Source organism: Poecilia reticulata, chromosome 11, assembly GCF_904066995.2.
Source record: "Poecilia reticulata chromosome 11, P_reticulata-male-v2, whole genome shotgun sequence".
NCBI lineage: Eukaryota > Metazoa > Chordata > Actinopteri > Cyprinodontiformes > Poeciliidae > Poecilia > Poecilia reticulata.
Genome location: NC_088840.1, coordinates 25,442,613 through 25,469,374, shown reverse-complemented (window position 1 = coordinate 25,469,374; position 26,762 = coordinate 25,442,613). Strand labels below are relative to the sequence as shown.

Below are 26,762 nucleotides of genomic sequence, written 5' to 3'. Positions count from 1 at the left end.
CACGGAAGGAACACACCAGTTCTTCCTCTTTGCCTTTGTTCTTTGCCTTTGTCTTTATCTTCATCTTTGCCTTGGTCTTTGGGGTCTGAACCCAGCTGATGAGAGAAGTGCGATTTGAAGCCACATGTTGCGGGGCTAACGGGTTGGTCCCCATGTGCAGAACAGTCTCCGGCTCTGTGGCCCCGGCTCTTCTTCAGCTGCAGAGTTCTTTGTCCATCTCCGTCTTGGCTCGAAGCTGCCTGAAGGATCCAACCAAAGATTCCTCTTTTGCACCCACCTTATAAAGGGTTTATCCACCTTTTGGTGCGTTTGCATTGGCTAGCTTTGTTGCTGTGCCTGTCTCATTGGCTGACTGCTTGGACAGATGATCTCATATCCATCACCCTGGAGACCTCATGACCTGATGTCTGTTCTAATGTCCCCAAGTTGCTCAACAGTTCCTCCTACCTCTGTTTCCTGCCCAACCTTTTCTTAGGCAAGTTGAAGTTTAGCAATAAGGCCTTAGTCACCTCCGCTCTCCTATCAGTTCCTCTTTTCCCCTGACCTTTCACCTACCATCTACCTTCAACACAACATCAGTGACCTTTAATTACAGTTACAACATTTTACACCTTTTCAAGTTCAATGTCAAAATCACATTTATAACCTTTTAGTTTCTCTGATTTAACATTCATTTATAATGTTATAATAACCATAACTTATTAGTTACTCTTATTATAATCATAATGTGAGTTATTACAGACACTTCTGACAAGAAACCAAGAATAACCCATTATTCTAATTATCTGATACCAAGTTACAGTTACTTGTTTCACCTTTAAGTACTTCCACAAGTGTAAGAGTAAGTGTAAATATTCTTATAATCAAACCAACATCAACCACTGGTTAAACCAATATTAATTATTGGCATAATTATAAGTCATTATTTTAAGTATTTTACTGTGGGTTTTATCCAATCTCTCAAAATGTTTAGATTTTATTCTTTAAAAACCTTTAATGCTTTAAAATAAGGAATGGTCTGAATTATTTTTAGCCTGATGCAAGATAGAAACTTCTTCTTTATTAAGGAAACCAGCTTTTCCTGTTTCATGACTCTCTTTCTGCCTGACTTTGATTTTTTATGATTAAATAGAAAAAAGTAGAATTAAAGCAAAGTTTGCAGGACACAATAACAACACACACAACCAGATTAATTTTATTACAGTCTGACTCTATTGTTGGGTCTTGATGTCACCTATGTCATCAGAAAGTCAAACATTTCCGTACAGAAAAAGTTAACTGGTTATTCTAATACGGTTTTAATTGCTAGTTTGTGTGACGGTCAAAGATTTCTCCCCAAAAACAGATACCCCTTGTATGCTGTCTTATTTTCATTATAAAAGCACCAAAGTTAAGCAGTGTACTTTGGGCAACAAGCAAAAATGAAAACTGATTGTCAGCAGTCCAGATAATTGCGGGATCATGGTGGTATTTTTACTGTGTTGAACATTTTATCCTGAGGAGCAAATGTGTCAGGTTTTGTGTAGCTTGGCAATTTGAAGCTCATTTAAGGCAACAAGAAGACAATTGTAAAGAGAAATAAAAATAAATGTCCTCTGCAAATCAAATTTGCGCTTTGTCATTTAAAACCACCAAGGGGGCTCGGAAAAAAAAAACATCTGGCACAAATTGTCCCTAGAATATATTAAGAGTTAAGTTTGTGATTCGTGAGATACATTTTCGTAAACGGCAAAAAAGAGGAATTGCTAAAAGTAAAAAATAAATAAATAGAAAATATTGCTAAAATCTAATTCTTGTGAACCCATTACTGCCTTGTGTTGTAAATTGGATGCATTATGCACGGGTTGTTTGCCTAGAGGCGATTGGTGTTTTGTTACTAATCCTTACGTGAATTCAAGTTTCTTTCTGAATGTCTGTGAAGGGAAACATCCTCAGCTTTAATAAATAGTTTATGTCTGTGAAATGGAGCAATAATAAAAAACAAATGCCAGGCTCTGTTCCTTTCTGTATGCAAAGTGTTTCCTGGATAGATCCAATCTCAAAGACCGTCGCAACTTCCACAATCACAAACCTGTGGCTACCGTTGGCGGCGCTGCGTTACCTTTCATGTTGTTTTCTCTCATCGCCTCATTCACACAAACATGACCACGCACACACACACAAACAGGAAAGTCATTATTTGCTGAGTGTCTGTTCAGTGTCATGACCCCAAGCCCCCTGCTTGTTATGAAGCCAGGAGTCGCTGGCTGCAAACATATGAAACAGGACACACAGCAGGTTGCTGCCTCTAATGATGATCTGCTTGGTGACGGTTGTGCTCATGACTACTGGTGTTTTACATGCCCCAGTGTGGAGTGTGGATGTCACTGTGCTCTGCAAATTAGAACGGTAATAATGTGTATCCACCTTCATGCTCTCTCTCATGTCCATCTATCCATGTTATTGATATGCTGATGTTTATTGATGCAGTGTGTGCTTTATGGTATCGTATGTGTATGCGTGTATATGTGTGTGCGCGCAATACTGTATAACTGCAAATTCATAGGCATGCCTCCATGCTCTTCAGTGATGCGAGACGGAGCCGTGAATCAGCTCAGCCCGTAATGAATTCCGATGGCCCATGGAAGACAGAGGGGAGGAAGACGGGAGCAGGGGAAGGAGGAGCAGAAGAAGGAGAAGGAGTAGGAGCAGCGGCAAAGGCGTGGCTGAGGGGCAGAGAGGAGAATGGTTGGAAAAGTGAAGGGAAATAATAAAAGAGAATAACGAGGGAGGGAACAAACTGTGTGAAGCTGCATGGGTTCATTGATTGATCACAAAAATAAAAAATAAAAAATTCAGTCCAGTCTCCCATTGTTCTCTTTTTAACTGAAAACAGCAGAAATTTTTGTCATTATTGCTGTTCCCAGAAACCATTATAAGCAGTTTGTAACTTATTTGCCTAAAGTTAAATAAGGGCAAATCTAATTCAGGAGGTTCTTTATTAAAAACCGAGTTTCTTTGTGTTTGATGAAAAGCAAACTTCTAAATGGAGTTTCACATTATCTTAATGCATTTTCAATGCCTTGTGGCTTCCATTCTTTAATAGGCTGATCTGAAAATACTGGCAGCTTCAGTGAGGAGAAATCATCACATTTAGACGTTTCCTCTCATATCCCAGTTTGTGACAAATTAACACAACCAAATACCTAGACTTAGTCTTATCATTATATCAGTTTTAGTAGTTTCTCTTAATTGTGCCTTCAAGTACATTTTCTTTCCAACTAGATATAACATTCATTTTCTTAACATTAATGCTAAATAGCTGGCAAATTCTGTCAATAGGTAGGCAGCTTTTATGAAAAATATGTTGACATAAAATATGCCAGTTTTCGATCAAAGAAAACTAAGAATAAACAGTTTTTATTCAAATAAAATGATCTAATGTGAGGTTCATAGAACATGTAAGCAGTGTAGTATAATTCAGGTCAAATTTGATCTGTCTTTTAAATATCCAATTGTTTTCCTAATTACATAAAAGTAATAAGAAGAAATGTGTGATGTAGAACGGGTAGGTTTGGCTTCGACAGCAACTTTGATGTCTTTCTTTCTCTCGCTCCTTTACAGCCTGGATGAACAGCAGACAGGTCTTGTCACGATGTTCAAAATACATTTCGATTTAGAAGCTTTTAACTTCTCTGTGCCTCCTCTGATTCATTTAGTCATTTTACTGACTTTGACATTTGCTAAATTTGAGTCCGTTACAGTACATTCTGTCAGGAACAGCATGCACAGTTTAGAGGACTGTCTAAAGCCACTACCTGGCTGGCTGCAAACATATGAAACAGGACACACAGCAGGTTGCTGCCTCTAATGATGATTTGCTTGATGACGGTTGTGCTCATGACTACTGGTGTTTTACATGCCCCAGTTAGGTTTTCCTGTTTCCTGGTGAAAAGTAAAATACATGAATTCTCTTTATCTCACCCTGAAAGCAACCTCCATTTTAAACAGCTATGGTATATTGTCATCCATACAAATCAGACGTGTTGGAGGATTTTGATTTCCTCACTGGTACAGTGTTGGACTTTGTGTAACCGATTATATGTTGTCATACTTCATCATCACCAGTTCTTGTGTCTCCACCAACTTATTGAAAATAATTGTCGAATAGACACAGAAATGAGTCAACCTCACTGACTCATTATAGTAGAATACAATACGTGGCATAAACACAGAAACACTTGTGCTTTTTGTTTTTCTGATGATCGTCATTTTAACAAAGCATTTAAACGCAGCTCTACCAGATTCAGTAAGAAAACTTTGAAGATTCGGTTCATGAAGATGTGGCATCTGAAAATTCTTTGCTGCCACAGCTGGTGTGACCCAATCTGAAGATGCTCTCCGGTTGTTTCTAACATGACCTGCTCTTTCAGATTCAATCAAAACCCAAATCACAAACTTTAATAGCTTCTTTATACCGCCTCGTTTTCTTTTTGTTGCACACACTGTCAGTCTTTAAATGTAATTCACAAGTAGAAAGCAAGCAAACAAGACATTATTGAATGGCTTTGTCAGCTTTTCTTGCTCTGTGTCATTTTATATTGATCCACGCTCGCAATCATTTGTTTATATGAAGTCAAATATGTCTGCAGGAAGAACAATGAAGTCATATGACACTGCGGCTTAATAAGAATATTTTCAATAACATGGCTCATGTGCTGAATATGAAACAGAAAAAGATGTTTGAGTGTAAAAAATATTTTTTATAGAACCACATTAGTATTAGATAAGGATAAAAACAATAAGACATAGTGTACTGTACTCTAAGCACTTGCAAGTTTGCTTGATCCATTTGCAATTTATTATTTCTAAAGGGAAATTTTGAAATAATTTTGAAATTTTACACACACACACACACACGCACACACACACACACATATATATATATATATATATATATATATATATATATATAATCATGGGAGGACAAGCTCCTACATGGGATGTACCACCGACAGATAACTAAAGTGGCTGATATCAGGAAATCCTACCAATGGCTGGAGAAAGCTGGACTCAAGGACAGCACAGAGGCTCTCATCCTGGCCGCCCAGGAACAGGCCCTAAACACCGGAGCAATAGAGGCTCAGATCTACCACACCAGACAAGACCCAAGGTGTAGATTGTGCAAGGAGGCCCCTGAGACAGTCCAGCACATAATAGTGTGCAGTTCTAGGCACAGCCAAGATACTGCGCAGAACCCTCAAGCTCCCAGGCCTCTGGTAGAGGACCCGAGCTCAGAGGATGAGAGAGAGAGAAAGAGAGAGAGAGAGACCACCTGTGGAGAGAGAGAAGGGAATTATATATATATATATAAAACTTTGCCCCAAAGTAGCATCTTGATTACCAAATATATATTTCTTTTACTAAATAAATAAAATACATATTTCCAAAACAAGTGCTATGCTTTAAATGGTCACTTACTCAAACAAACAGAAAATAGCTGAATGAATGTTTAAACTTGCAATACTTAGTGGAACTGCACAGAATATTACATTATTTATCACCATAAATGCAGCCTAACAGCTTTCTTGCATTCTTTGTTGCATTATTGCATTTCTTTCTTTTTCATTCTTTAAAAGTGCTGGGTAAAAAGTATGCATGGTGGCCATTTTCTCTTACCTTTTAAAATCATGCCAGCACACAATACCAGACACAATGTGTTCCCATGCCAGCTGTGTAAAACACAATGTGTTCTTTGGTCACACACACATGCACACACCCACACGCATGCATATAAAGCACCAGAGCAGACATGAAAAGGGAAAAAAAATAAAATGCGCATGAACTGAATTAGCATTTGAAAGCTGTGTTTTTGCAGAGCAGTTGTCCTGTGAATTTAAAAAATCAGTTTTATGCAGTTTGACTGGCCTTCAAGAGATTTGCTCTCAGTTGCAGATTTTCCAAATGCCTGCAGGTCAGGTGCATCCCCCCCACTTCTCAGTCAAACGCAAACTGACTGACGATCAATGATACATTAACAACTCGACAACGAGAGCAAACAAAATGAACACTGCTGCATTAAATGCGCAATGTGCTGGAGATCAACCTAACAAGCAGCAGCTTTGACAGAGTTTCTTATTCTCAACCCCCCTGAGGCTGGTTGTGTAGGACGTGTTTGTTTCTCTAACAATGGTTTAATTTACATGTGGGTTTTAATAAATTCAAAACCAACAAGGCTGTTTGTTTTAGATTTTCCACACTGAATTTTCTGAAGTCTTACAATAGTGATACTGATGTAAATAGTGACAGATGCTTTTCTAATGCAGATTATACAAAGTAATGTTTTGAAGTTGAACAGTTTCTGTGAAATCAAATACCTTCAGCTTAGATATTGTAGTTTGTCAAAAACGTCATGCTAAGTTTTTGCAATACAAATTTATGACGATTAAATCTACAATCTTAAAAAGAAGCTTGTATGCAAACACATATCTCATGCATCACATAAAACATAAAACATCTCATTAGAGTCCTTTTGACTGTTTGTAGTTGATTTTTTAATTCAAATTTCTCCAGCCAATGTCTGTTTGGCTGCAGATGAATGAGAAACAACATTAAATTTAAGAAAATTTGGTAATAATAAAATAAACTTGGCAAATCTATTTGTAAAGATGATCAGAGCAGGCTGAAATAGCAAGATTTCTTCTGTGATGATGTTGAGCCAAGTTCTTGTAAAAACCATATGGCATTTCATTAAAATGATCTTTCGAGTGCCAACTGTGTTCTCTGCAGAAGTGCTACATCACCCACTACGTTTGCCAAAAAAGATCCTCAGGTCGACAGACTTGTAATGAGCCCAAGTCTACCAGCTAGCCATATCATGCCTGCAACCAGAGTAATTCTTTATCCTCTTTTAAAAGCTCTGATCATTCATAAATGTGAGCTTTAATACGGCAAAGCATTCTGTCTTGGCATTCCTCAGGGGAGTCTAATCCAAATGGATGTTGATGGCAAGACATTTTGTGCATCTCATTTTCAGTAAAGAGGTGATTTCTGTATTTTGTCCTGAGTCCTCCAGCCAATTGGCTGAACTGTCTGTATTGCCACATCATACACTTGAGGCAAATGGCTAATCCTTTTAAAAGTCAACCAACACAGGGATGGTGTCCTTCGTTTGGCATGTTTTAGGCACAATGATGGCGAGTTGATTTCAACCACCCCTGCTGCCTGTGCCATTTTACAAGCACATGGAGAAGACACGGCTTAAAAAAACAATATGTTGCTTGGTTGTTGCTCAACTTATATTTGGGAAAACCTGCAGTGAAAGTTCACTGTACTGCATTACCCACCTGCACTTGCATTATTGAGGTAAACACCAACTAGCCTCTCACATTCTGGCTCACTAAAGTGGGACTAACTTAATTGTTGCTTTATTAGTCTTTCAGTTGAATTAAGAACAATGATTGGACTCTCAGCTGATCAATCTGATGAATGAGTTTCTGTGATTGTTTGTCTTGTATAGATTTTTAATGAGGTGGGATTGACTCCAAAAATCACAAATATAACGAAGCCACAAAAATATGCAAATGAATGACAATCTACATATAATGTATAATGTTGCTGTACCTGTAGGCATTGCAAAGATCTGACTGTGACATGCTGTCACTATTTTTATTCAAAATATTGTCAAAATACTCACCCTCTAATTTCTGAATATTTACTTATGAGAAATTTTGAAATTTCAACTCTTTCCTTTATGAATTCATGTATTAAAGACTATAAATGTATCAAGTAGAGTTAACTCTACTATTTTTTATTACCATTAAAAAAGACAATTGGCAAAATCATATTTTATTTAATAAATAAGAAACTTTTAAAAGTAATTTAGCGGCAATGCTCTGCATGTCATACGTCTTTAACAGTCTGTTATGTTCGCTGTGATCATGTCTACAAAATGCAAACAGCAGCATTTTAATTTCGCACACCTGCACACAAGTGTGTTGGCTTCCAAGAAAGAAAAAAATAAAATCAGCATCTGTATTTATGCACAGGATGGTGGAATTTGACAGCAGAGTTTGAAAGCTGTGCTGGGTAAAACATTACTTGTTCTACATCAATAAGAGCAAAAGGACTTTAATTTGAACATTTAAAGCTTACAAAATAACAGCATTACGTATTCTCAATTTATTAATGTAAGTACATCTCAGTTCAAATGTTTTTGAACCACCCAAAATTGTACTCACTTTATTTGACTTGCAAGAAGCAGAACTTTCTTTATCACTTTTTTAAGAGGTTTTGATCAATAATTCCTCAGGCATTCTGAAAGTTTTTCAAAGTCCTTCTTTAAAGGGGAGAGCATATTGTGAGTACCGAATTGGACCTCATCGGTTTATACTCATCAGGTGGTACCTTTTTACTGAAATGGGTCAAGATTACAGGGCAACCTTGGTTTTACTCATTTTCTATTGAGGCTTACCATGGAAGCATGTTGACATGTTTCAAAAAGAGCAAAGTGGATAAGTAGAGACCAAAGGACGTGTCACTTTAAAAAAGAGGGTAAAAATAAAAGTAAGGCTTTAAAAAAACAGCAAGCAAAACACAGAAACATGAGAAACATATGACATAGAAGCTGCAAGTTTAATACGTTCAGCTGATCATGAATAGAAAGAATGGAAATTATTCAAACCCCTGACAGATTTAGGTTTGAAGTAATCTTAGTTTTCTCAGGATGACCCTTCTGATTGGATGCAGTCTTAACATGATGGAGTGACCCAAAATGTTCATGTCATTTTTATAAAAATTAAAATACATACTTATTTAAAAAATAATAATAATTGATACACCCCTTGCATTGTGCTATTTTCCTTTGATCTGTCAATACATGTCACTATCAGAAACAAACTTTATAATGAAAACAATTTGAAATCTAAATCTGACAGCAGTGTGAATAATTTTGAACTTAACGGTTTATATGCCATCCCTTAATTTGAAAGCTCTTTGGGATTCACCTTGTTTTTCCTTCATCGTTGCTATTATCCGTTTGACAGGCTGCTACTAACAAAGGAGTCTAAAGAGTCGATTTAAAATTGGTTGTCTCTTACGTTGTCATAACACTGGTTCACCTTTTATGCCTGGATGATTAACTTTTCAGAGTTGAGTGGGATAACAACTCTTGTAAAATGCTAACATACTGAACTGAACCGAGTCACGATCTGTAGAAAAAGCCTGGAAGACTTTCAGAAACAGTCAGACTGTGATGACGCATCATTGGAAGCAAAGTGTAAAGGAACATTAAATATCTTAAAACTGTGACACAACACAGTGTCTCACTAACAAGCTGCCGCTAATACAGAGGTCGGTGTGCATGAAAGTACAGTTAGTCACTTGAAATGTTTCAGAAAAAAACATTTCATAAGGTTTTGAAGTTGTCATATTGGATGGATAACAGGCTGCATACCGATGACAGATTTTACACATGGTTTAACTAATGATGTGGGGAAAATGGAGAATATCACTAAAACGAACTCATTTTCAAAAAACTGTAAAACTTAATTTTGCTCTGTCTCTTATTTCAGGACGTTTCTCACATTTCCAAAGTCTAAATGTGAACTCTCTTCAAGTGTAACTCTAACTTGTCTGGTAGATTAAATCTATTCTCTAACATCAGTCTCCTTAATGAACAAAAATAAATAAATAGTTCAGTTTCTCCCAACTTTTCACTGAAAGCCAAGAAGATGAAAGAAACAGCTTTACAATTGTGGATTTGAATGCATTTATTTTATTTTATTTTATTTCATTTTTACACATTGTAAGATGTGTAAAGATGTAAAGTGTAATTCATGTTTCAAGAAGAAGCAGCAGAGAGAAGTGCTGCGCTTCAAACTGTCAGCAGCACACTTGTTAACTTTAATCAATACACAGAAGATAATCTTGTCCTCTGAAAAGATAAGAAAACATAAAAGGAGCTGAGATTTTTAACAATGACTTTTTGGAAAGTAGGTCAGTGCAGATGGAGAGGAAGACAATATAGCAACCAGACTCGGATATAAAAAAGCAACATTTATTTTCCGTTTGTATTATCCATAAAAAGTCACATATGGCAAATAATACATTCTTGTCACATTGAGAACACTGATTGCATTTTTAATAAATTCATAAATCAGCTTTAAATGTATTCCCCCCTGCAGTATATAAACAAACAGGCATAAAAATGAGTACTTGTGTTTTAGCTGCAACATTTCCCAAATGAACATGAAACCAGAAATGACTACAATCAAGCCAGCACCTTCCCAGCTGGCTTTTCTGCTTGGCAGCCGGCAGTCCTGAAAAGGCTTCACATCATTGTTATGTCCAATATATATGAGAGTCAGCAGCTTGAGCTGCACAGACAGGGCATCTTAGGCCAACGACATGACTAATCACTGGTAATAATACTAACAGGTATGACTCACATTACAGAGGCTTTCCTTGCAGTCTTCAATACATTTTTCATTTTGTGACTCTGATGCCAAAAATAAAGAAGCTGCTCGTTTTTAATCTGAAGATTATTCAAGCTTTGATTAATTTGCATTCTTTGCTCTAATCCATCAAGTTATTTAACTTTCTTGCTCAACAAAAACAACAATTTTATCTAGACTGTGATGGGAACAAATTTTAAACAAAAAACTGTTATATCATCACCTAAAAGCATCTAACAGTTTTCAGTGTTGCTCCAGTCATGGCTTTGATGTTTTTCACCGCATTATATTCTGTTCTAGGTGTGCATGATATTAGGAAAAAAACTGAGATTGTGATTTTCTCTACCTTTGTGATATGACAAGAACCTAGGAACATTTAATCTGTAACTTGAATAGCTCCCGAAGTTATGCTGCATCCCTGCCATCTTGTTGACAATTTCCTCCTTTTCTGTGAAGGTCACAAATATTTTAGAAATATGTTTGCAATGTAAGTAATAATAGTAAATATTTTAATGGTGATATAAACTGCTATATAGCCATGTTTTCTTTTTCCCTCTCTTTTCTGCTGTGCTTCCATCGTTCTATGACCTTCAGCGTTTTGAGCATTAGTGTCCGGTGTGAGCATCTGCTGGTATGAGACTCTGTGCACCTGACTAAATATTATATTCACATGGAAAAATACAGGTTCAGAACACTTTGAAATATTTTAGTCAACAGTTTTTACTCTCCTAACAGTCTTTTGTGATTTGAGTATTTCCTGAAGTCCTTCTCTGTTCTGTAAGCAAATGTCTGATACATTTGCAGCATTACATACAATCTATAAGCATCTGATATGCCACTTTTATTACCAAAGTTGAACACTTTATGTTTACATTTTAAAGAGGTCTTTTCTCTGATTCTGGGATACTGAAATGTTTTCCAAGGTTTGCATGCTCCATGTCAGGCAGGACTCAAAAGTCCCTTCTGTTATCAGCTGGAAGTATTTTTCTGTCTTGCAGTCTGAAAAACTGCTGACATGCGTTGACATGTTGAAAATGGTTTTCTTTTAAATTGCTTCTTACATCTCATGTCTTTTTCTGGCTTCATATTAAAAAATGCAACAGACTGTTAAAATCACCAGCTTTCTGACTTCCTAACTCGCTGATGTCTGTTTTTGTCTTTACCTCCACACCAGTGCTTGCTGGTAGAGCTGACATACTGAGATCAGTTTTGTGACTTTCTCACTGTCTGATAAGCAGTCAACACTGATAACTGTAAAAATTAAATTTTGACTGATTTTTTCTGTGCATCTTTAAGTAGCTCATCTTTCTAAACACTGAATGACAACAGTCTGTAGATTTGGCTGTTCCAGTTTGGAACCTCTGTTCCCCAATGAGGTGATAACCTCATTGGGGAAATTATTAGTACACATGAGTAAAGGTGCTTAGAACTGTGATTAGATCACATGTAATCTATCTAAATTAAATATTACAGTACGTATAGTTTTCATTTTTTACAATCAGCCCCTTCTTCAGTTTGGAAAAAAATGCAAAAACAATACTGGAGCAGTTGTTCACATTGTGTGTCTGTGTTACTTTACTTGAGCAGTTCTCTGTTTGTTTAGTGTTTGAGCCCAGTAGGAAGATTTGAACTTTGTGCACTTTTAAGCATAATGACCAAACAGCATCATGGCCTGGAATCCTTACACAGAAGAGAATGGACATCTTTGGAGTCTCATTGTAAATGTAGTGCTTGTTTTTTTATTGTTGTTTTTCTGTGCCTGTGTTGTATTTATAAGACATACTGTAAGCCTAGCACCTTCATACATTTTGCAGTTTTTGATATTTTCACTGCTCTTTTTGTGTTTTATTTTTTCTTATACAAAAGCAGATCTTTGCAGTTGAAGTGCGACACACCTCCACTCTGCTCTTCTAATCTCTCTTTCCTGAACTCGCTGTTTATCTGCTCTACCTTTCTTGCCTGTAGGTCTTCCTCTGCGTCTCTGCTCTGTGTGTCTTCAGTGTTTATTGTCATCGTTCCTCTGAAACTATGCCTGTGCTGACATAAAGCAGCACAGATCCAGTCTGTGCTGGATTGAGAGGGCAAAAAAAAAATTGTTTTTGGGAAGATTTTCACCGTGAGTAAAGAAGCTGATGCGTGCACTCATAAAGATTACAATTCATAGGTCTCAGTTTCCAGATTGTGAAAACAAAACATTTCATAACTCTTGTCCAAAATTACATTTAAATTGAATAAGAATTACAAATAGTCTTTGCATGTAATCAGGCTAATGGTTTAAACTTCATCAGAAATGACCCAAAGTATCTTCATTTTGATTTAGATAGCATCCTGAGGAATAAAGTTAAGTTTTTTTATTTTTTCATAATTATGTTTCCAGTTATAGTATTTATTAGCAGATATTTGCTTGAACAAAATTCAAAAATATTCCTAAAAAGTATGTTTTCTTCCTGATTGAAACATTCTTTATTTATAAATGAAGTGGTGTCAAACACATAGATGAATGGGTTTTAGTCTGTGTCACTTATTTACACTGTTTACTAAAACAATAACTGCTTTATTACACCCGCATAAATCATTTGTCTGTCTAGGAATAACACAGGAGTTCCTGCATTTTTATAAGTGGCAATTAGAAACTGTTTCTGTGGTGCAAGAAGATAAATTGCATTCAAAGAGTAGTTGTGTTTCCATCAAAGTTTTTTATGTGCATTTTGAAGTATCACATTAGAAAAAGTTGATGGAATGGCAAAGTTCAAAAATAACTTCACCAATTTCACAAAAAAAAATTTTTTTTTACTCTCACTTGAGGTAGAAACACATTTGCTAAAAAGGTTATCATGTCTGAACCTCCCACAAGGAGGGGATGACTCTTAATTCATTGTTTTAAATGAGTGGTGCATGCTAGTTTGCAAACTCTGCATCGTGTTTATCACAGCCATGCACCTCAACATCTGATAAAATTATGATTTGATTAACCAGGTTGAATTGCTACAAAACAGATGGGGAAAAAAACAATTTGTAATTTCTTTTTTTGTGACATTTTAAAAGTTTCCTCAAAATTCACATGATAATTAGACTGAAACATAGCTGGTCACAGTTTTAATCATTCTGCTTCATTCTTCCTCTGCAGGGTCTCCGCTCCACATCAGGTGAAGCACTGTAGGCTGCCAGGCCCCTGCCACCATTACCTTCCCTCCTCCTCAAGAGGCATCATCCTTTACACAGAATCCCTCCACCCCACCTGGCCTCACCTGGCAAAACCCCATCAGACAACCACCACTGGCCCTCCCTTTACCCCATGGTGGCCCCAAGGCCCACCCTCTCACTGCTACTGGCTATCCTGGCCTGCACGGGGCCCGCACGCCCCTCGCCCCCCCTGCTGCTCCGGCCCCGGGAGAGAGAGAGGGACTCGGGTGGCATCAACATAGCCGTAGTCCACTCTGGCTCCTCCCTCCTCCCGGAGACGGCGGTGGTGGGAGGCGCGGGGGTTGGCGAGCCGGGTCTCGGGTCCGGTCTGGGAAACGGTCCGGGAGGAGGAGGCGGCGGAGGCGGAAGGGGGGTGACAGATACAGCCTCACTGGCAGGAGTTGTGGCCATGGCCTCTTTGTCCTCCTCAACATACCTGTCACTGGCAGCACTTTCCACGGAGACAGTGATGACACCATCAGGTCAAGCAAACGTCATCTACCTGGCAGTGAATGAGAGCAGTCCAGGCACACTGCTGCTGCAGCTGTGTGAGCTGCTGGCCACTACACCACTGCAGGTAGGCACAAAACACAGTTTTTCACCTTACATTGTGTTTGATTCTAAATAGATATGCATTCTGAGTTACTGAAAGATGATATTTCACCTGATGGAGCCTTTGTTCAACTCAGGGTTTGGTGTTTGAGGAGGAGAGACCACCCCCGCCAAACCGTGCCCCTCTGGCCCCAATGCTGGAGTTTGTCTCCGCTCAGACTGGAGTTCCTGTTGTTGCTGTCGGGGGAGGAGCCAGTCTAGGCCGAGAGCCACAGGTAGAAATGAGTTACTTCTTATTGCATCATCATCGTCGTTCCCGTTTCTTTCATCGCAGCCAAAGAAAGAACCGTCTGTGAAACACGAGATAGAATGTAACAATTAAAAGATATGAACACGTTTCCCGCCTTCTTGAGCACATTTCAGTTACATAACACTTTGAAGTTGTGGTCTATGTGTAAATGGGAAATTTAATGAAGAGAAAATGTACAGTTATTTTAATAAGACAATGTCAGTCTGTGAGGGTCGAACAATATTACCTTTCAAATTAGTAGAAATCATATTTTGTATCAATGTGCTCTTTGTACAGCAGCAATAAATCTAGATACAGGCAGTCTAAAAATTTATACATTATTTCGTTTGAGGAGCACAAAAAAATGTGAAAGAAGACGTGGTATGTTACATAGAAAAGGTAATCTAACAGGTAGTGATCAGCCTCTAACCTTTAACTTTGGTGTAAAAGTGGGAAGAACAGAAATTGTTGCTTCCCTTCTAAACTGCAGCAGGCAGAACTGATGAACTAAAGGGACATGCTGGCTTTTTTGTTAACTTAATTTATTATGATTTTCAGTCCCAGTTCTGATTATGGATTTTTTTGACCAAAACTAGTTAAAAAATATGTGTCTTTGGAGGAATATGTACCTCATGTTATGCCTAACCTACAAGCTTGTTTGTTTGCTGTTTGACAGGAGCAGGTTGAGGATCATGGTTAATTTAGGAATTAACCATGGAAAAATCCAATCGGAATGGGAAACGGGAAAGGAAAATCTAAATCCAAAGAGGCACAAATTTGTATTGAATTAATTACAAAGAGTGACTCAATGAGACCTTTAATGCTGAGGTGTCCTGTTACAAAGCTTTTCATTACACAATCACAGTTTCTGCTTATTGCAAAAATGCACATTTCAGCTTTAGGGATGACAAATCCCTTAGGCCTGCAGTGCTATGGATATTAAATCCTCTCTATATCTTCTGACAGCAGAAATTGAAGCTCAGTGAGCAATCTCTAATTTATCTCAGATTAAAATCTACAATGTCAGCTTCTTTTAGGAAGACACACTGCTTTGATCTTATCAGGAATGTGCGATGGAGAAGAGGGGCATTGCAATATCTTTCTCAGGATGGCTTTAGTTTCGGTTGTTGCTATTTGTTAACAGGTCAGCATCAAAATCACCAAGACATTGGCATGAATTTTCATAATATTCATAATATTCAACCTGTTTGAGAAAAATAAATCCACACTTATGTCTTGGCCACAGTCAGAGATCCAGATAACAGAGCAGCAACGGCAGGTGTGATATTGAGTGAGTGGGCCAGACTGTTTTAAACAGATCACCTTGACAGCATGATGGTTATAATTCTTTCATGACTTGCTGTCATAGTTAATACAGAAAAACTGGCACCAAGCTAACAGCATCTTAAAATATTCATTGATTAAACAGATTTGTTTACTGCAGGAGGTGAAGATACTTTGCAGAGACATTATGTCATTAACCTTTTAACATATTCCACCTTAACCTAAAAAAAAATATTCGGTGGAAATTGTTTTGCTAATTCTTTTACTGAATATGTATTTGTACACTGAAATGAACACAAACAATCCTGATGATTCGACATGGATGCTGTTCATTTCACCCACTTCATATTTGAATTTTTTGCTGCTTTGTTCCTGACATGTTCAGGTGTGAAATGAACACGGAAGGTTTTGTGCTTGTGACGCATCAACTGGTTCCCACCCTCAGGAAGTTATGGACCTGTTTTGATAACCAGTGATGTAAAGGAATATCTGTGCTCTACTTATTGTCTACTGAAAACTAAAGAGATCGTATGTTGTTAAATGAGCGTCGTCTTTGCACACACCACCTGACATTTATGAGTCCATCTCTGACCTCTCACGTGTGCCTTCACGTCTCAGTCACTCAGATCAGCCCACTATCTGTAGCCAGAAATGCTGAGGACACACAGGAAGCTCAGAGAGGATTTGGCTTCTGCTGAGGTGGCTCCAAATCATGGGATGGTTGCTGTTGGAGATTACAGAGGCCTCTTATCTGGCCAGTGCTCAATCCGCTCTCAAGACCTACCGCCTTGGTTTGGCTTTCAACCCGATATGTTTGATAACGTGTTTAGCTCTTTGGTCAGTGCTTGCTTGTTTCAAAGTACTTTTCAAATAAACTTGGCTTGGAGATTATTAATATTTTTGAAGTCATTCATAGGTATTTTAATTTGGGGTCATATTTCTAAATGGCTGCTGGCCCCACCGAGCATCAGAGCAACCATCATTTGAGATGTGGTGTAATAAAATATCTTAGAAAAATAGCTGAGAAACCTGCTGTATGCAGCATGGAGACATTTAGCTCGTATCCTCAAGCTTTTAGATTATCTTTCCTATTTCTTCAACTTTTTTAATCTCATGAGCTGGATCTTTCTTTAAAAGGCTTAAACTCTCAAGAGTCATATCTTCCCAAATAAATAAAAGTTTCAAAATGAGTCAAACGAGGAATCAAAAATCTGAAAAATACTTGAGGTTGGCGTGCAGTGGAATAATATCTTGCGTTTTGTTTTCTGGTTTAACTATAAGTGATCAAATCCAAACTGAATCCGCATGATTACACAACAAGCTCTCCTGGGCAAATGACACAGACTCTAAAAAGGAATGACAAAAACTGAGAAGAAGCAAAATATGAAACAAAAGATGCATGAGCCACACTTTTCTACATAATCTGTTGAACACACCATTGGAAACTGTTTTTAAAACAACAAAAATATGAATACGCTATTAGAATTCATGAATAAAAGTCATTTCATTTTCAGTCCCTCTTGCTCCAGGCTGCCAGTTTCCTATTTTTCACTAAGACCTAACGTTTTCTTTAAAGAATAACAACGCACATACACATGTCCTTTCACTTTGACAGTAGGAAAGCAGCTAGATCATTTTTCAGTGCCTTGTAAAAGTATTCGCCTCCTTTACTTTGTCCCAGTTCAACTACAAATGAAAAGTTATTTCATTGGGATTTTCTGAAACAGACCACTAAAAAGCAGTGCACAATGGCAAAGTGGAGGATTTTTCTTCAAATACATAGCCACGCTGTTCAGTAGCTGGTCCTTTTCATGCCAGTTAGTTGCTTGGATTTTACTCAGGAGTTTCAGAATAAGGGGCATTGCACACAGCTTAGGATTCAATTTGAAAAATCTTACATGATTCCTTTTGTTGATCTGTCACATAAAATTCAATTAAAGTACGTTAAGGATTGTAATGTGGCAAAATGTGGAAAGGCTTAAGGCATAGGCATGATTCTGCTATACTGTAACAGAAGTACATCAGTGATCACAATGTTGGGATGATGAATCACCATTTTGTTTTCTATTTTGAAGCATATCAAGAATAAGTAGACCTTGTAGCAATACGTTTTCTAAAACGGCGACTTGGGACGCAACATTAGTCATTCATTGTTTCTGGTGAGTACTCAAGGGTGCTAGTGAATTTATTTTAGCTTCATCTTACAAAAGAACTCTGAAACAATCTTTAGTCTTCAGCTGCAGAATTCACTTCTAGCACGTTTCCTATAAAACCTTTTCTACGGCAGGTTGAGAAAAGCAAACACACTTACACTGGGAGTCAGTCTGCTGGTTTGATACCTGATATACTTCAGTGCATCATAACTGGAGGTGAGCCCTGACAGCATGAGGCCATGGAATGTTATTCCCTGGCGTCGTTCCCTTTGATCATCCACATGTACGCACAGATGCAGAGCCCTGATTACTAATTTACAGATATTCCCTCAACTCCCAGCAAAAAAAAATTATAATTCATACAGTATTTGAAAGTGCAAAGCCTGCAAAAAAAAGAAGAAACATATTTTATTTTCCTGCATAAACTCACATTCACGCCAACCATCTGCGAATATGCATTTTGACACCTTGAAACTTTGCTCTTGTTTCGACGAAAATACAGTGGCAGAAAAGCCAATGAAAATGAATTTCTTTGTCACACAGTGAGCAGCTCATCTACCAACATTAAATATGACTGCAGTGGCAGAGAGGAAGGCCATCACTGTTTCTTTCATTCATGCTTGAAAGCTTTCTTTTAAAAGCCAAAGCTTGTTTTGACAGACTGCGTCATTCCTCTGCGCCGGCCCCTCTTAGATTTAAACCAGTCAGACACAACGCAGAAAGAGCTCAAATGAATGGGAACAGCCTGCAGATCCGCTGAATAAATATGCTCAATCTTATACAACACATATTCTGTACAGCTGAATGGCACACCATTCTAATTAGCAGTTCATAGAGAGCACCTGGAGTTCAAGGGAGAGCAATAACTTTTTCTGGTATTTAATAAACTGAAGTTTTATGTGAAGTGAACACATTTTATTTGTGCCTCATGAATTCCTTCTCTCTGCTCACAGGAGAGCGGCTCAATCTACCTTCAGTTCACTTGCTCTACCATGCTCCAACTTGAGGTCATCTTCGAAGTCCTTGAAGAATATGACTGGACTTCGTTCTCTGTTGTCACCACTCGTCACCATGGCTACGAGGACTTCCTGGCCATGGTGGAGGGTATGACGGATGGCTCCTTCATTGGCTGGGAAAGGAAGAGCGTGGTGGTTCTTAATGTGACAGACGACCCCGGCGGGACTCGCACCAAACGGCTCCTCAAAGACAATGAAGCCCAGGTGAGTGATGGGGAACACAAATGCCACTTCTGATTGTGATGCAAGTCGAGGGCAAAGTGGTTCATCTTAGCTCAAATCAAGTGAACAAAATGGGGTTCCAGCAGCACCTGCCACTTATCTGAGTGACTAAAAGCCCTTGAAAAGAAAGTGGATAAAAAAAGTCTAATTTCTGTGAAACAACAGTAGAAGTAAGTATCTAAAAATTAAACATCCTCATCTTTCTCATGTAGACCAGCGTCTCCTAACCGTTTTTTTCTTTTGAGCCCCATTTGCTCTCCAAAGAAAACTCACCCGTTTCCCTGTTGTTGAACTCATATGCACACATGTGCATAAAAATCATAAAATGCACACAGAAACTCCAAAAGGTAAATATACAATTTCTTTACCAGCAAAATAGTAAAGATAAGTTATTTTCTAACTAGAAGCAACCTTGACATTTCATACACCTGTCCATTGTTGTGATATATGTACCAGCTGTTTCAGACTTGTTACATTTTGACAGTTTTGTAGATGTAGAATTAACCTGAAGCTGATCAATCTGACCTCGTCATTTTGTCATTTGACAAGTCAGAACGGTGCGCTTGATTACCACGCCTGATTGTTTATGTCCTTGATGGCCCAACTGAGAATTGGTGTAAATGTCAATAAAGCGAGTCCTGATTTTCTAACTAACCCATAAATTTCTCCAGTCATTATAAGTGGTGATCTGTTAAGGCTGTTCACGTCTCTCATTCATTTAACCCTAATGGATAGATATCGCAAACTTGTGCACTGAGTATAATGCACTTCTGCCTTGTTCTCCACTGGTTATTTCCCAAATGAAGCTGAGATTTTGCCTGTGATTTTGTGAAGCTATAGATTTATATCTCTAATACACAAAACATATTGCAGATTGTCACGATGCACCACTGTTTACACAAATGCTTCTAGGGACATATGTCTAATATTTATTGGAAGATTTTTCAGGGCTTCTATGAATGTGTAGTATTAAAAATATTTAAACTTTGATTTAGAATCATTCTTGTTTTGCAGTTTTGTGGTTCGCTATAAAAAGACTGTTCCTCTTTTCCTAACCAAAGATTTTTTCCTACCTCTAACATATTATGGGAGGTTCCATAAAAAGACTGATATTTAAAGTAAATGCACAGATTGAGCCTACTTGTGAGGAGTAGTGGTTGAATAAACATTTTTGCCTGACCTCACCGTTGTCTTATACATGGAAGGAAGAAAGGAATCAGGAATCTCATGTTGTAGCTTTTTTTTTCCACCCTTCTCTTTATAATTCTCATCTCTGCATGAGTCAACGTTACCTGAGATGACCTCACTCTTTAATGCTTTACCAGTTTAATTTATATTCAATTCTTGCTCTCATTTGTTTTGGCTGATATTACAGCAAATGACCTTCGTAAAAATAAGTCTGGAAAAAAATGAAAGAAAGACAGCAAGGGCAGCTGGAGCAAAGGGAGAACATTATGTAATTATACTGAAAGTGATGTGACGTGTTAAACGGGGGACATAAAAGGGATTTTGATGTGTCAGATTATTTTTGACTCTACGGCTCTTTGACTCTTCAGACATATATTATTCCTTTTAGAACAAGTTTCCTTATTTTTTGTGATTGTCATAATATTCAGAATATTGAATCCAAGAGTCAAAATTAGACATTATTTAGAAAAATGTCAGTAGCTGACATTCTACTGGCATTCTGCTAAATACCTGCTTAAACAATTTCTCTGGCAGCTGAATTATTCTGTGCTACTTCCCCCTCAGAGACCTGCCTCCTCAATGACAAGAAGAAATAAAAATCTGACCATGATGGATGGGTCATGTTTTTGGAAATTCTCCAAAAACATGCCTGTTTTTGCCTTTCTGACCTCTTTTGCTCTCAGGCTTTTGTCGTCCCGTTTCCTGCGTCAGCATCATCAATTTGAATTTGGTATTTTCAACAACCGTATAAATGTGCATGTCCTTGGGAAAAATATCCATTTTCCCTGAGTTTGCCTTGAAGTTTTGGAAGCAGCTTTTGTTGATGGATGCTATATGAAGCACAATATGTTTCGCCACGAGAGAAAAAGTTAACAACTGTAAGCCATTCTTATGGAAAGTCAACAATCTATTTTTATCAACTGCTGCTGTCAAATTTGTGCAAACAAGAGTTTCTTTATCGCTCTAAGAAAAGCGAATACAGTTCTTGATGAGCTTGCACATTGTTTCCATTGAAGTATAAAAGAAGAGGATTTAAAAGCTTTACTTGTATGTGCAAGTCAATATCTGTTCATACTAGGGTTAGTACAGACAGTCCCCCCTCCCCCCCATGATGAACAATGGTTCTAAGACCACTTACTGTCCAAGACTCCACTGCTAAAGACAAAAAAAACATGATGAGGCTTGTTGATATTTTGCTGCCAAAGATACAGGCAAACCAGCAAAACACTGATTTACACAGCAGGAAAAAAAATTCCTACAGTTACATTTGTAGGTGGGAACATCATGGTGTGGGCTGTCTTACACCATACATTATAAAATCTGTTGATTTTATAACTGAATTAAAGATCAATAGAAAAATTTACTCAGTTTCTTGATAAGAATATGGAGATGAAACGAGTGAGGAATGCCAGACAAGACAATCGTCCTGAACACTCAGCTAAGGAACGTCGCAAACTGCATTTTTATTTTTGATTGAATGAGTCAATCCACTTGCTTTCATAATAGTGCTGCATTAACATGACCCAGATCATCTGTTGATTTAGAGACACATTCAGAATGTTTTTGATCTTGATTTTCTCCCTCTGCTTTAAGTACATTGATTTATTTAACTCTTAGTGAAGAAAAAAACTTTTTCTCCATGTCAAAGTTTTATGTTTCTTGCTGTGTTGGTGGCAACTGCAATCTGTTTGCATCTGCATACATGTTATGTAATCTTCATTGAGATAACAGTACATAAAATATGCAGATCAAGAATTGTGTTCATAAATGTGTGAAAAATAAAGTGGTTAAAGTGATTGGGTTCCTTTGACTGAGCTATGCACAATTGATAAGAATTTATCTTTAAGAAAACATTGCTCTTTCAAAAGTTATTTTTTTCTTGCCCTGACTTTGTGTTGCCTTCATTTGATAAACTAGCAAAGATGTCAAATTAGGTTTTACCACAAAATGCTGGTTCAGAAAAATTTAACATGTCCTTTCTACTATTTATTTTCATTTGAAATGCAGCTCATAAGAGTTTTGCAAAAACATATATTGATTTTCTATCTTTCAATTGTGAAACATGTAGCTTGTTCTCATGAAATTTAATCTGTGAATTGTTCAGGTGTCTTCCAAAAGCTCTGCAATAAGAAAGCATTAAATTCCCTTCACACATTCGCTCTGTAACCCAGTCAGTACCAGAATTATTGATTTCATTTGGTTCCTCTGCTCTGATATGACAATAAAAAGATCTGTGTCTTGCAAAGACTTTGTGACTTTTCTCCTTAAATCAGCGTTTCTTGTCACTTTTATGCTAGCTTAATACTGTACCTGATTCTTTCATTACACATTAGTGTATTTAATTTGGTATTTGAAGACTGTATTTATTAAGTACACCTCAAATTAGAAATAACTTGTGTTGATCCACCCAAAAAGTTCCTTCTCCTGAAAAACATAGGCAGACCTATAACCTCTGAAAACCTTGTTGATATGAATGCATTGATGGTGTTATGTGCATAATCTAAAGCACTCAGGAGGGTGCAGCACTGCATGGGCCATTTATTTTACTTCAGAGCTTGCTGATGCTAATTAGCATATGGCAGGCATTGCTTGATGATTTGTATCTCAGTACTGTGACTGGTAGGCAAGGCAGCAGGCATGCTGGTTTTCCTCTGCATGCCTCACTTAAGGTTATCATTACAGAACCAGAACACAAAATGAATGACAAAACACATATTGTAAAAGGAAACCAGCTGCAGAATGCTTATTTGTTCCTTTGTGTTACTCTTTAATTTGAATGCTTAGAAGTTTACTTCTAACTATAGTCTAATGTTATTCAAGTGACACATCCTGAAAGCATCTTAAATGATCATAAGTTCATACTAGCCCAAATTCTCTGAGCCGAGGAATGGAGTTAGATATATTTCAAAAGAGATTTGAGATTATTACAGGCTTTTGGATGATTTCCTTTCTCATTTTGTCTTTGTGTATATATGACATAAAGCGGAAATAAGATAAATTGTACTGGCTGCATGATGAATAAATGATGAAAGAACTAATTAAAGAAGAACAACACCTCTGTATAATAACCTATAATAAAACAATATGTAAATTATGTTGATAACCAGAGAAGGAAAGAAAAACACCATTATATATATTGATTATATAACTTTTACAAGACAGTAGCTCACATTTACCAAGTTATTATGACTTTTTATAGATGAAAATGCTCAAAAAATCTTTCCTAAAGAGAAGCACTTACTTGGTCCCAAACCATAACATTTTTATTAAGGTAAGTTAAGAAATAAAACACAAACTAGCTAAAGTGTGGAATGTGGGTACTAATGCTAAGCAAGCCTAGAGATAACAAAGGCAAAATCAATCTATTAACGAGACATTGCAGACATCCACACAATGGATGGATAGACTTAAAAAGGGTTTGGAGCTTTTGTCACCCTCTCATTAATAACTTTGAAATAACAAAACCCAAATTTCAACATCACAGATTTAAATCAATGCTGTAGTGAAACCAGCACGATGTTTTCTCTTTGTGTGGAACAAGATTTATAATGTGATTAAGACAGTTAAGCTTTGTCAAAGTACAATATGAAGACTCACAATTGTTTAAAGAAATCCATAATGTGATACCCATGCTTTAAAAAAAATTAATGCCTGTCCTGACAAAGTGATTACCACAAGACATTTAAAGAAAAAAAGAGTTTTTGTGTGTTGTTTGTAAAGGTAGCAGGGAACATCTTTCTTCAAATATTAGAGCAACACAACAATTTACAAGAGGAAAAAAGATCATTTTTACCTCAGGAAATAGAGATTTTCTATGTAAAAGACTTTGCATGTATGCCGACTGCTGGAGTTTTGTGATAGGTGTGTCTGTGTAGACCTCATGCCGACCTTGATCCTATCCGCTGTCAGCTGAGTAGGAGGATCGGCGTCATCCGGCCATCTTCTCTGACGCGAGTCACAGCAGTAAACACGCAGCATGCGATTCAAATGCCACACGCCTGCTGCTATTACTGCTGGTATTTCATACTCCAGTGTTGACTGATTTGAGTTTCTATACCCTCACTCATTGTCTTCCAAAATGGTGGCACACATTTTCCTCAAGTGCTTCCTCTGAGCAATCATCTGAAGGACTCTCATAAGCCCCCCACCCCTAAACACACACACACACGCACACGCACACATGCAGTCAGACTCGCACAGACTCATTTATCTTCCCTTTTATTTTTAATAATGTATGAATGGAAAATAAAAATGCAATCAGAACGAGATTCCTCATTTTTCAAGTACAGCTAATTTAGTTAAAAATAAACTTAACAAAGGGCAGAAATCTGTTAGATGCCATGCAACACTGATGTGTAAATGAAGAAAATGTATAATTGTGAGACAAATATATAAAAGGTCATGGAACCAAATAAAAAGAAAAAGAAAAAGAAAAACACCGATGATTAAAAAATGGGATCCAGTCACTCAACGTGGATCCATCAGCATGCTTCATTTTAATTGATGCTACACTCTGTTACCCGATTGGTTTATGGCCACCACCTGAACTCCTCTGCCTTATCATTCACCTCCAGGTCCGTCTGCTGTACTCCTCCCTGGAAGAGGCTGAGCTGGTTTTTCGGGCAGCCTGGGCAGCGGGTCAGGCGGGGCCGAGTCACATGTGGTTTGTCGTTGGACCCGCCCTGTCTGGACTGGGATTGGAGGGACTGCCAAAAGCCTTGTTTGCCATCAGACCTCAGGGCTGGAGGGACGAGCCACGCAGGTACGCTCCAAGCAAATGGTTCCCTACTGGTCCGTTTGGGTTTTATGTTGCCATAGATTTTTAGTTTTTCCAATAAAATTAATGGCAAAGTCATTCCTCCAAATCAGCTCTTCCTTCTGCTCTATCACAAAGCCTAACGCAGCTGAACACAATGAATCCCACTCTTAGCAAAAGTCAAAGTATTTTTTCAGAATAAGATTGAATTAAAAGCACAACATACACATTAAAGATATGATGTACCTTTTAATTTCCCTTTAATTTCCTCATGTTAATACCCATGTAACATGTATTTCAGTATGCTAGCACACAAGGAAACACTGTGAAAGCAGCTTAAGCAAATGTCTAATTACTTTAGACACAGTCGGTGAATCACTGGATTCTCTTCAGTTAAACCTTCAATGTAACAAAATGTCACTTAACACTCGCCATTGTATGCGTCTGCACAGTTAATTGATTACAATTTACTAAAATGGATTTGTTGTAATGCCTGACTTCTCCTATTTCAGAAAGTTTTGTTTACTCCTAGTTTACTAGTTATTTTTTTTTCTTAGCTGAATGAAGAATTTACAAGGATTAGGAGAGTTCAGCACCTCTCAGCCTTTAGGCAGCGAAAACCCAACCTGGTGATTTGAAAAATGCATGAGGATCAGTGGGAAAATGAACATTCTCTTCTTTATCCCTGATAAACACTTTTTTGCAAATCCATGTTCTTTTGGCTTTGCAGCACACAGAGGTACACAAAACCGTTTTAAGACAACGCAGCTCCATGCATGTTCTGTCCTCCAGGGCTTCTTTTTATAGCCAAGCTTTTCTCCTTGCTTTTTCTAAATGGATTGACTGAGTGGATCAAGGTGAGAAGTTCCTTTACTTCTTCTCTTTTTATTTTCAAAGAGAGATTAAAAAAAAGAAGCAACAAAAAATAAAATTATTTCAAATAAGCTTCATAATGCAAAAAAAAAATTAAATTCAAAATTAATTTTGCTCTGTATTCCAACATTACAAGTAGCTAATTTATTAAATTGAAAAGATATAAAACCAAAAATGGTAAGGAATAAATTGCTATTGAGTCTTTTGTGTTTAGTTTTCCATCATTGGCATGTCAAAATGCCAGTTTTTTTAACTTTACCATCCATCTGGAATCCACTAGGATGCAGACGTTTTCATCTCGACAAGCAGCATTTTGCCTACATCAGACTTCCCGAAAAAAAATATTGCACATAGAAAGCCCAAGAGAGCAGCAGAGTTGTCACTACCATGCATAATGTTGTAGTTCATCCTAAAACACAGATGTCACAAGACAGGGGCGGCATTCTTAAAGGGATGTGATAAACAGAGACATGTTCCTTTAAATATTTAATGAAGCCCAGCACCTCCTTTCCAGGTGAAAAGGTTTATTCAGCGTTTAACCTTTCTGAAAAGAAAACATTTTTCTCCTTGAATCAAAAGCCGCACAAGTTGGTATATAAATCATTATGAAGAGTTTTAAAATAAATTTGCCTTTTACTTTATTCAGTTCAGTATTTTAGCTGAGACATTTCACATTTTGCTTGTTAAAAACTAGACGTTGGCTTAGATGAGATTCTCTAAATATGAAGATCAAAACAATGTTATGGTTTACTGACTCATGATGTTTGTGCTTTATGTATAAAGAAAAGAAATAGACCGTTGTTACTGCAGCTG

General features: G+C 37.4%; 1 protein-coding gene across 2 annotated transcripts in view; it reads left to right on the top strand.

The window, feature by feature from the left end:
• grin2da (glutamate receptor, ionotropic, N-methyl D-aspartate 2D, a) overlaps window positions 1-26,762 on the top strand; it is a 187,858-nt gene that overhangs the window by 69,483 nt on the left and 91,613 nt on the right. For both annotated transcript variants that reach the window (XR_014089670.1, XM_008422705.3), the window contains exons 2-5: window positions 13,561-14,193; window positions 14,306-14,443; window positions 18,848-19,114; window positions 24,895-25,082. Coding sequence is in view for 1 of the 2 variants with exons in the window: in XM_008422705.3 (XP_008420927.2) it covers window positions 13,729-14,193; window positions 14,306-14,443; window positions 18,848-19,114; window positions 24,895-25,082 (1,058 nt within the window). In the remaining variant the exon portion in view is untranslated. The remainder of the gene's footprint in view (window positions 1-13,560; window positions 14,194-14,305; window positions 14,444-18,847; window positions 19,115-24,894; window positions 25,083-26,762) is intronic.